This window comes from Mobula birostris, chromosome 4, assembly GCF_030028105.1.
Source record: "Mobula birostris isolate sMobBir1 chromosome 4, sMobBir1.hap1, whole genome shotgun sequence".
NCBI lineage: Eukaryota > Metazoa > Chordata > Chondrichthyes > Myliobatiformes > Myliobatidae > Mobula > Mobula birostris.
The window spans coordinates 65734537-65746849 of NC_092373.1; the positions used below are offsets into that span (position 1 = coordinate 65734537).

At 35.0% G+C, this 12313-nt stretch overlaps 1 protein-coding gene across 3 annotated transcripts in view; it reads left to right on the forward strand.

The window, feature by feature from the left end:
* Positions 1 to 12313, forward strand: part of pax3b (paired box 3b) — a 102266-nt gene that overhangs the window by 17051 nt on the left and 72902 nt on the right. The window contains exon 5 of one of the 3 annotated variants that reach the window (XM_072255490.1): positions 6329 to 6337. The exons of the other annotated variants lie outside the window; for them this stretch is intronic. Within the exon in view, the coding sequence (XP_072111591.1) occupies positions 6329 to 6337 (9 nt within the window). The remainder of the gene's footprint in view (positions 1 to 6328; positions 6338 to 12313) is intronic. 3 annotated transcript variants of the gene reach the window in all.

Below are 12313 nucleotides of genomic sequence, written 5' to 3' on the forward strand. Positions count from 1 at the left end.
TTCCAACAAGAAGAAAACTCTCAAACAAAAAACAGCCATAGCCTCATGGCCCTTGTTTAGAACCACATCGAAAGGAGGGCACTACGAAATATCACAGTTGCTGTAAAAATACACGGAGAAAAAAATCTTTTTCTTTACCACTAAGCCTTTCATACAATATTATGTCTTCAATATCCCATTGGTGTTTACTTAATTTGGAAATGGGTATCATAACGGTAACAATACCATCCCTCATAGATCGGGGATTGTGCTTACAGATTGAACATAAATGCACTTCAGAAATACAAACACTGAAAAGGATAAAATATTTCTCAAAGGGAAATCTGGAAAGGGTAATTGAATAAGCTTGGATCTCTGAAATATGTCATGGTGAGTGCAGTCAACATGTCATAATTAGTTTCACTGAAGACCATTCCAACAATCTGCTTCTATTCTTCCTGCATCATTGTTCGCAGCTAGGCAAATAGCCAGAGGACAAAAGGAATCAAGTTCTGACAAAACATGAAAGAGTAAAAAGATTTAACTGCTTTTATCAAAGAAACTGAGAAGAACTTTGTGTAAATAAAGTGAATAACTTGCCATCAATATTTCAGCAATTGCTTTTCTCAATGTCTGCTGTTGACAGATAAAAAAAGGTGGTAGTTGAAAGTTTTTTGCAATACTTTTCAAGATTTTTTTAAAAAAAGGGATCAATAAGCACATCAGTGCAAACAATGAAGAGACTTTAACTTATCAGATCATAGGATGTAAGGCTGTATTTCAGTGATTCTGTAACATTGACTGCATTGAAGCGCTGGGTGCTTGACTGAGGTAACATACTGTTAATGTTTCCAAGTCAAAATATCTGTGATAGAGATCGGAAATGAAAAGTAATTTTTATCATAAGAAATAAATTTGCTTTCTGAGAATTATGATTTAATATTAAGAGAAATAAATTTCCAAAATACCTAGTGACAATGAATTGATAAAATTGAAAGGAGTTGGGAAAACTTTAACTCAAATGTCTTTGAAGTTTGCAATTTAAAGTGCAACATTACAATTTTATTGATACAACAGTAACATTGAGTGAATTCTGGTTATATCAAGAATTATGATTACATTTGAATACAAAGACTCAAAGTTGGATAGAGTGATTATGTTTGTTAAAATAACATATTAATTAAAATAAGATACTGAACTGAGGAACAGCTAATTTAAGCTATTCCTTTGTTTTGCTGTATGTCATAGTAGTAGAAAGTTGTTGTCCTATTGTGGCTTGAACTGACTACCACTATTTTGTAGTATATTTGTTGGTTTTCTCTTGTTTGTTTACAGTACAAATTACCATTAGAGCAAAGCTTCTTCAACTCTTTCTGCTTCCCCCTTCATGAGGCCTTCAGCATGGTGACCATCCAAGCATAAAAACATGCTTATCTGCAAATGAATGGCAGTTCTATGCTTCATTAAAGCTTCTTTCTCTTTTGGCACTCACATTGTGACCCTTTTGATATTAATTCAAAGGCCAATTAATGAATGCGGGTTGTCTTTGAAGTGAGGTATTCAGGGCAGGCAATAGGATGAACCTGAGGCTCCAATGGACTATATTCATTCAGTAGCCCTTCAGAAGGGGTACATCCAGTTCAGAGAGTTTTGTTTCAGCTTGTGGTTAATGTAGCGCAGCTGATTCTGTGTTTGTTAATTGCATTATATAGCATCGAGTACTAGCAGAGCCACTCATAGCCCATTGCGCCTAAAGTTTATTTTAATGTTTCCACTCACTTTGGCTGAGAGTTCTGATGTGGCTTATTATTGTTTTGTAATTTATTGCACCAAATTAATCGATTGTACCCAATTGCATTAAGTGTTGGGAGTTGCTGAATTGGTGCTGCACAGAGTTGACGAAGAGCTAATTTGGCTGCACTCTCTTAACTATATGCACTGAATTGGGATTCACTCTACTGTGACCAAATCCTTCATAAGGCAGTTTGAATTGACTAAAAGAAAATGGACAAGAGAAGGTCAAGGAGAAAGGGCTAAAGAAGCACTCTATTTGTTAGAAGTATTAGCCAAGCAAAACTCCAGATAGCAACAATATGACCACAGTTAATAGACAAGCCAGACAGAGGCATGTCAATCACTAATCTTGGAAAGCAATAGACTGTAGCCCACTGTTTTATCCAATTAGCTTGGTAAACTCAGCACCTGTGATGATAATGTGTTCATTCCAGATTGCTGAGTTTGTTAATTAATTATAGAGATAATATGCAGCTAGGCTTTCTATGACTTAGTACAACATAGAAATATATCCCCCCCCCATCACTGAGTTTTCACATTTAAGCATATGAGCAAAGGAAGTGCTCAATCAACTTTGAAAAGAATAGAAGTTTTATGCCCAACAAAATAACTGATGTTTTATAAATTCTAATCTAATTTATTTAAAAATATGAAAGAGGCATGGGTCCATTTTGTGTCACTGATAATTTATGTATTATTAATGTAACTGGGCTAGCACTGTCAGGTTAGTGGCTTTATAGCACCTGCTCAGTAGCATTATCTGCTGGGAGTAAAATACTCCATAAAGGACTGCCTTGGATCCAGCCAGCCATTGCAATTTCCTTGGTAACTACACAATAAAATTACATCTATTTGCATAGAAATGCATATACAGACATTTTTATGTATGCTTAGTTAATAGTTGTGCTGGTACTTCCACCAAAACTGGTTTTGAATAGTCATGTAACCAGGTAGCCTATTAACCATATTAGTTTGGTTTGGTAACTTGGATCTTCTTCAGCTTTAAACAAATAAATGTTTAATTACTGGACATAATCTTATTATCACGCTCAAGGAAAGATAAGAAAAACATTTGTAATACTGAAATGATCAGTATGTCAAAATGTTATCCTCAGAGCAAATGTACAGCACAAATAGTTCAAGAATAATAATTTGTATGTTCACATCATGAGCTAGCATATTTAACTGGGAAAACAATGTTTGGATTTTATGGTGGCTTGGGATGTGCCTTGATATTATACTTCATTATAGAGGTATTAATGACGTTTGGAACTTTTTAACTATTTCAATATTGAAGGATATGGATTGTTCTGATCTGGGTTAGCTTAAGATAAACATAACCAACATACCCCAATTAAGATTGGTTGGATGAATGGAAGAGGTTTATCACTGCTGAGAATTGGCCTGTTTTAAGTACAATATACAGAGTGTGTTGACCTCACTAGCATACTAAATAAAACAAGATATTTATGGCATTTCTCTCAGTTACTTAGAAATAGAACCAGTGACTTCTTTAAAATGCAGGTCTTACTGTTGCCAGTGTGTCTGTAAATACTTCAAAGTTGCTAGGTCTTTGCAATTAATCATAGTTAATAATGTAAAGCATCAATTTATCTCCAGCATTTCATGTACATCTTCACTGTTTGCTTAGATATGTTTCAAAAGATCCCAAAAGATGTCGTGTTGGTTCAACATCCGAGAAAAATAGTATGCCTTGAGCACCGAAGTTCTTATTTTGATCAGATCACATTTTAAAATTTTGTTTAGATTGTAATGGGTGATCATTTAGTCGAATGTGCGGTATTACAACAGAACAGTATTGATCAGATCCTGATCCCTGGTGATTGATGTATATGTTGATTCCCATATCAACTTATACAAAGAATCCCAATGATTGTGCCAATTCCTTTCCCCCCATTACTGAAATATGGATATTGGATTAACTACGTAGAGTTGTAGGAGTGCTTTACCATAAACTTTGAATCCAAATGCCTGAATGAACTCTTTGTTTATAGTTGGCAATTGCTGACCTGTTCAAATATAAAAGAAAAGAAGCACTGACTGAGTCACTGAAAAGAGATTCTTGACCATTGCCCTCTTGTGGTCATGTGACATAAGTTATTTTAGCCTGAACACCTTTGCAAATAACTTGGAAGCAGGTCATCCAACAAATAATATTAGCCAATAACTGTACAATGGATTTTGAAAATCTCCTCAAATAAAATGTCTGTCTGGGAATGGGAGTTTGGATGAGTTAATCACTCTGAAGGCAAAGGTGAAGAAATTGGATTGAGGGATTCACTGTGCTCCTGCTTAAATTTTCCTCTCAAGTGACCAAAAGCAGAAAAAAATGATAGGAGGTAAAAGAGAGAGCTACATACTGTAAGCATTCATTCATATTAAGTCTGTAGAGATCCATTTAAAATGTCCATTAAGACTATTAACAATATATAATTAAAATATTAAAAACAAAAGCTATTAGCTTCAAAGTCTTATGTGCACTAAGAACTGTGCTTTTAATATTATCTCACAGAACCCTACTAAAGAGATAAAATAATGTTAAGATGTCAAACTGATAGTCAAATGATCTTGGGTTTAAATTTAAGTAAAAACAAGTTACTCATATAAATTGGTGGCAGGGAATCTAACAGCACAACTTTTGAAGGCATGCTTGTAACATATTGCCAGGTCAAAGTTTATCATAAGGTCAATTTCTACCAATCTTTCTCAGTTTGAGTTTCAATTAACTGATCATTTACTTTTGACTGGCAGTGAGAAGTGTAATCCCCGAAATATATGCAGTGAGGTGTTTGTAATTACAATCAATGGTTATAACATTCAATATCCAGATTTATGTGAGAAAAAGAGTGTGAATCACAATACAATTATTTCCATAGTTATGGCGAACAAACTGTGGGGAGGCTGATTTGATGTTAGCACCCCAGGCCAGCATAGAGAACTTTCATGGTGGATTTGCAGTTTCCACAGCAAGAGAAATATTCACTGCTCCTACATTTAAAAAGTAAATGTTTTCACGGTTCATTAATTCACATCAGAACACAAAATCAAATAACAAGGGCAAAAAGGAAAGAATTGGTATCAGGGTAAAACAATATTCTATGTATCATTACAAGTATCAATTTTGCATGAGTTATGTAATTAAAATTCAACTTTCATATGGCCCCTAGTGGCCATAAAAATGTCCATTTTATGCTTTTCAACATGGCTTTTTCTAATTGTCCTGCTCTCTGGCATGACATAAACAAACTTTCCTGGGGTGGTGCCAATTGGAAATTTGTTCCTGGTTTCACACCAGTGAAACATGTGTCCCATCTCCACATGTGACGGTGATTGTTGCTGTGATCATATCCATTAGGAATCATGCTTTCTAAATGCTTATTTTTTTTCAACTGTAAGCAGTAATTGTAGAATTTAACCATTAGATACTATTCAATAAACTTCATAACTTACAACATTGTTCCATGGTCTTGTAATATTATGGCAACAATGACTAAATGACTTTAAAAGTTAATCTGTTCTTAATGGAGAGCAATAACTTACTAAAGCCATAGGCCTTATAGGCTAATAGTCAACTTCTTTTAACACACTGCAGCCATTAACTGATCTAAATTTCAATGTTTTATTATTCTGAAACCCAACGTAATTTTTTAACCTTCAGAAGCAATTTAGTTTTAAATATTATAATGTGTGTAATTGTAGCAGTTGGAGTAGATTTATTGAAAAGCAAGATATTTAATAACTAAAAATTGGAGAGTGGTAGTAGTATTTCTTCAGTTATTAACAAATTATATTATACTAATTAAATTGGGGAAATTCAGATAACGTTTCTTTTAGCAATGAAGGGGTTAATAAGTGACAAAGTTCATCCTTGGCCAATATGCTCCTGTTGTTTTGCTCCAGATGTTTATTTACATTTTAATTAATCTAAATGAGTTTAACTCTAAACTAAACATATTATTAAATAGTGAGCAGATAGCATTAAAAAATTGAAATGATTTCATTATGTTCTTCTTAGCTTACATACAGCAGGAGGTGAAGACATTAAATTTTTAATAAATAGTTTTGCTTTATGCCACAATATTTATGAAATAATTTTAAGTAGGACTTATCGATTTTTAAGACAACTTAGGCAGGTGTAAAATTAATATTTTTAGTAAATTATAGGCACAGATGGGCCAGAAGCTGTTGCCACATCATTGCTATGAGTACATCTGTTTTACTTCAATGTACTGTTATATGTACTCAGTCAATCACTTTGTTCTATTTGCTGAGAAGCTAAACTGGTCTGATCTGCAAATAAATTGTTCATTTGTCTTTTTTCCCTTTTGTTTTGTTTTGGTAACACATGTCGACAGCTCAATTACCCAGTTCATTAACAGCTCCCAAAAGACTCTGTGGCTGGTCTATGATAGCAACTGTGCTTGGAGCACATATGGTCTGTAAAGGCCTCGTGCTTGATAGTTATATAAACGAAGATGACTACTGCCTTTATCTTCAGTATTTCATTTACCAAGACTATTCCTCACAATGCAAGCAACTGTTTGTAATTGTATGAACTGATTGAGATTTCCTCCACAAAGATACTCCTAAGTATTCTTAGCACTTTGTTTAACTCGAATATGTTCCTGCCAATGTTACTATATCTGGTAAAATACTTCTTAAGAGCTTGGCTTGCAATGTTTTTCACAAAACAATCTAACAGGGAGCTTACTGAGTGCACCTCAGATCTTGACAAAGTAATTTTATATTCCCCCTAAGTTTACCTTGAGAAATTTCTATATATCTTAATTCAATGTCACTGGGAGATATCAAGATTTGAATAGAATGGGTACTAAATTGTGAAAAGCCAAGTCATTGGGCTGTTATATTCTTGTATATTATTAACTGCATGGACTTAAAAAAATCAACTGCTATCAAAATACGGCAGCAAGAATATCACAGAAAATGCTGCCATGCTTTTAAGAGAGGGAAGCCACAATACATAAAGCCATTGAAGTTTTTCTATTTGAACTAACATTGAGTAAAATATTGGTTGTTTTAGATTATAAAAACCTACAGCCAGCATTCCAATTGAATCAGACAGCACAAAAGCGGTGTTCCATAAATCTAGTTTAAATTAGGGATATTCTTTTGGAATTGGATTTAATAATTGAAATTGATTTAAACAATGTTTGTTCAGAGTTAAACATCAACCTAGATGTGGTAATAATGCAAAAAGCTTGAGGGGAGCTCCTAGTTGACTTCAGACCTTCTGAACTTGTCTCCTGCTGTTTACTATATTCATATTTAATCTGATTCTCCACCCACAGCAAAACCACTGTGGGACTTGTTGGATGTCAGAGTTTATTTGTACCATTTTGGTTAGCACGGAACTGTCAAGAGCTTATTTTGTTATTAATGACCCCTTGCTGTGGAGCTGAAAGTCAGGAAAATGGAAGAAGGGGAAGTTGGTTGGGGGATGGCAGAAATTAAATGCATCTTCAGTGAAGACAAGCTAGTTTAAAAAGCTCAAAGCCACATTAATTGATTTTTATCAAACTGCCACACTTCCCTCTATAATATCAAAATAGTTAAACTCTCAGTGACAGAAAATGTAAGCTATTGCTTTATTACAAGTTATGGATTATCTAAATTCTCAAAACAATACTTTCTGCATGATATATATAATATTGTTTGCAACAGCACACTAAATCAAATTTTACTGCTGATAAAACAACTTTTTGTGTTAAAACAAATACATGGAACCGTTGTACAACATGAGTACCTCCAGGTGCCATGGGATGCTAAAACAGAGGGAACTGGATTAACCCCTGCTGAGTTTCCTACTCCAGTCCTCAACTGTTCTACTCCATTCCTCTTAAGTGTCTCTTTGTGCCAGGCAGGTGTCAGAATGCTTACTGTGAGGAAGGGCCTGTTGATGTATACCACAGATGGAGCGTGGAAATTGGCAGAATAGGCTTCTGCCATAGGCCACTTCTTAGGCCCCAACAAAAGGAGCCAAATATGTCAACAAAAATCCTGAGAACCACAAAGAAGAAAGTGTCATTTGTCATTAACTCTGATCCAGTGATAGGGTATCAGAATTACTAAAGCATGCCTAGTTTTCAGGCAAGTAAAAATGATAGTTCTAGTTCTTTAGAATGAGAAGTTTGGTTTAGTTTAGGGAACAGGTGGCTTTTGGCAGACTGCAATTCTTTTTTTCAGTACATACAGCTGGAAAGATTATACTACCTTTAACATGTCGGAATTTTGTTTAAGGATTTATCTGAATTAGCTTTATTATGGGCTAATAAAATCTTTTAATTTTTAGCTTTTTTTGATAAAGATTCACAAATGGAATAGGACAAAGGGAAATAGATGTACAAAGCACAATGAATATGATTGATGGATCTCCTCGGAAACAACTTTTTGCCCCATGGTGTGGCCCTCTGGATTAATAGAGTACTTAATTCAAAATATAAAAAATCTGGTCTATGAGTGAGATTTTCTTATGCTTTTAAATTATACATCTTCTTTCAGTGAGCATCTTCTTCCACAAGCCCACTGCGCCTTTCAAGGATTATTTTTTATTAACATTTGTGCTGAAAGCCATAGCAGCTGTGGAAGTACAGACAATGTTGCTTTTTTAATCTATCACCCTTGGGCAATAATGGGGAGTAGTGGAAAGATTCACAGGGTGATTAATAGTCTTGACAGACCTTGGCTGTCAAGGCTATAACCATCCTAGTCTAGAATGTAGGGTGGTTGGGCCAGAGAGCTGGAGAAGAGGCAATCAGACCAATTAGATATGAATATCCTTCTGGATGTCAACACAGAATTCAGAGCCATTTGCTGTAACTGCAGCAACTTTCCAAACCCACACCTTCTGATTGAGAGGAAAGAATGTAACCAGTAAACCAAATGTTGCTTCATATGGAAATTGTCTCTGTTGCTCTAATACCTGGGGGTGCAGTCAAAACATTTGAAATGTGCAACAGCTGCACATTTTGTTATTTATCTTCTTTCTGTAAAGTTCTGTTGAAACTTCCTAGAAAAGTAATGTGAATTGACCATAGAACACATTATACAATGAATTAGGGGCAAAGAAAGAGTTTGGGGAATGACATGTCATCTGTGGAATGAACTAAATTCAGTTGATCAATATTGGCACAACTTCAGAGCTCTGCAATTCAACTTTTTTCACTGCTCTAAACTTGATTGCCTGCTGGAAATTGGCTGGGGTATAGCTGTGCTCAGTGTTGTGGCCTAACTTTAAGAATAGCCCAATATAAAGATTCACCTGAGGCCACTCCACAGACAAAATATGTCAAGTACAAATCCTTGTCTTCTTTGTTGTATTATTTTTCTGGGCAGTCTCGTGTGGTTGAGATTAATTTATTTCCACTACATTGTCTGGATTCTGAAGTCAATGATAAGATCAAAATGGGAGCAAGAGGTGCATGAGGGAGCAGGTGGACAAGTAGATGTTGCATTTCTTCTGTCCTTTGCTCTGGAGTTCTGTATGCTCCCAATGAAGGTCAATGTTTACCAACAGATGTGGAGAACTGCAAAGAAGCAGTGTTGGTGGTGTCCTGAGATGTCTATGATAGATAGTCCATGTCATTAAACCATGAGCTTTTCTCCAGGTGAATATATTCTTTGCTATTTCTGACATGCAAATGGGGGTGGAGTCATAGATTAAAGATGGTGGATGGCCAGACAGTCGATCAGTGATTGGATGGGCAATTAAAGGTTAGGAGCTGGAGAGGGTCGGTATCTGGGCAGGTAACTAGGGCTCTGAGGTCAACTCCTTGTTTTCTCTAAGCAGTGAAAGGGCAGAAGCCTGAATGAACTGAAGTCAATTGCCTGTGCACTTGGGTCTCTGCTTTGCTGCTGGCTCACCATTGAGCCCAGGCACGGAACATTGAACCACTGAAGGAAGATGGGCATCACATCTTATCCTCAGCTTCATGCTAAGGAGAGTGGATGTGGCAGTGGTGACCTATTCATTTTAATGGAGAGGGGTGTCAGAAACTCAATATGAAAATAGTGATTTATATCCATTTAAAAATTATTTGTTAATATTTTAATATTTTCAAATAATTTATTGTAAATACATTTTATTTTTATATTCACATATCTTTGACTAGCCTTTAAATGTCTCTGAATTTTGGAAGTAGAAGTAGTTAAAAGATGACTTTGTAGGTGTGAAAGTTTAAAAAAAGGCGAAAGTCAAAATAACAGCAGTTGATGGAAATTCAAAAGAATAGCAAAAAATGCTAGAAACACTCAGCAGCTCATGCAATATCTGCAGAAGGAGAAGTAAAGCTACCAGGTCCAGGGCCCTTTGTCAGAATGGGAAAGAAAGAAAACAACTTTGTATTCTTTCAAATGTGAAATGCAGAATGAGATGATCTCCCAAAACGAATGTAAAGTCAGAAAATGGCTGAAATACTCAGCTGGTCATGCTGCATCTGTGTGGCAGATTCAATGTTTGAGGTGAGCACTCTGCATCAGAAGCCAGTTAAACTTTGTTTCTCTTCCCACTTTTAGATTTGGACTGACCTATTGAGTATTAAGAACATTTTCTGTTTTATTTTAGAGTTTCGGCATCTGCGGTTTAATTTTTATTTTTGACTCTCCAAAATTAACTTGTTTTCTCGTTTTTTTTTTATTTTTTTCTAAGTTCTGATGAAAGATTTTTAACCTTCAATCTTACTGGGTACATTTAAAGGTGGTGTTGATATGTTCTTTATTGGTAAAGGGTCGGGAGATGGCAAGAAAATGGGATTGAGAGGGAAAATAAATCAGCCACAATCAAATGGCAGAGCAGATTTGATGGCCCAAATGACCTAATTCTGCTCCCAATTGTTATGGTCTTAAACCTTAACTCCCTCTTTTCTAAACTTTATGCAGCCTGCTTGCGTTTTAGATTTGCAGCATCTGCAGATTTTTTTGATTAATGTAATAGAATGAACTGGCAAAAATGTAAGCTGAGTAATTGTCCATCACCAGTACTATTTCACACTAGCAGAATAATATATTTTGAGATGTAACAAAATGATAATTTAGTACAATTAGTCAATGCAATGCTTATTTTATTTACTCCTTCAACAATTGGTAAGGTTTATCAAAGAGATCTGAAGATTTTTTATTTTCTATTATCAAGTGCTATGAAGTAATAGTTAAAATAATTAAAATGCTTTCAGCCCTATTAATATTTGCAGAAGCAATACTTTATGTCAGAAAAACATTTATTTTGGTCATCAGCTAAAATACTCTGCTGCAGGAAATTTATCCCCAACCATACAAAATAGGAGCGAACCTATAAATTTATATTTCAAGCACGACTGCTTATGTATTTTTCAACTCTCTATCAATAACTACACTTCCATAATTGCACAATTGGTGTAAAGAGAAAGAAATCTCACTAAAATGCCATGAAGCAAAATGTCATGCTGTGTTCAGTTCCTTATGAAATTGGTTGAAGTGTTCATATATCACTGCCTTAACAAAGCCAAATATTTCCTGAAGTCACAGTAAAGGTCAGAGTAGAAAGAGCTGCTTTTAATTCCTAATTCCTTGTTTAATTAAACTTCATGGCATATCCAGTTGTGGTACTTATGGCTTCCCTCCCTTTTTCATTTGTTCCTATAGTGAAGAATTTGTAATCCCATAGAGTGTTATTGCTTTCCTGTTCCTGATCCCTTTGCTAATTGCTGTCTTTCCTACTTTCTCCCAGTTTCATTACTCCTTGCCAGAGCTCTTTCCAGACAAAAGCAGCAGAGGCCACATCAAACCACACCGAGGAAGAATGTCATGGATACATAAATGGCTTCTTAGCGTTCTTTTGATTGTATCTTTTCTTACATTTGAACTGATCCCAAGCTGCTGCTGGAATTTCTCATCTATAATGCTCATTGTTAATTATATTCAGTTTTAGCTTATGGAGTGAAAAAAAATTCATTTGCAATTTCCCGATGTTTAATGTGTTTATTTTCAGACACTGAGTAGAAATTACAGCCTTATTTAAACCTAACATTTGACTACAGCTAGACCATTCAATAAAATTCTGATTAGGAACAATGTGTTCACTTTAATTTGCAGATTTATGTGGTAAAATGCAGATGTTAAACTATTGTCAGTTAGATAATGGTTATACTTGATGTGAAATCAGAGCACCAATAAAATTTGTCAAAATTTGCTTCTAAATTTATAATGACAATTATTTATTTTTGAGCAGTCTTCGTTTTGCACTCATGAAATGGGCATAGGATGTTCATTGATGCCTATCCTTAGTTGCTGCTGGCTCTCATTATAAACATAAACATGATAAATACAAAGTGCCAGCAGCAACTTGAGATCAGTTACAATATAAGAAAAGATACTAAAATGAATGCTTACAGGACCATAGGATGTTAATTGCCTCCTGCTCTTGCCCAGTGTTGCATAACTGTTTGTTTTCTAGAGAATACATGTCTGAAAATACATAATATACATGGCTCATTAAGGTTTTCATAGTTTGCTGATATGATGTACA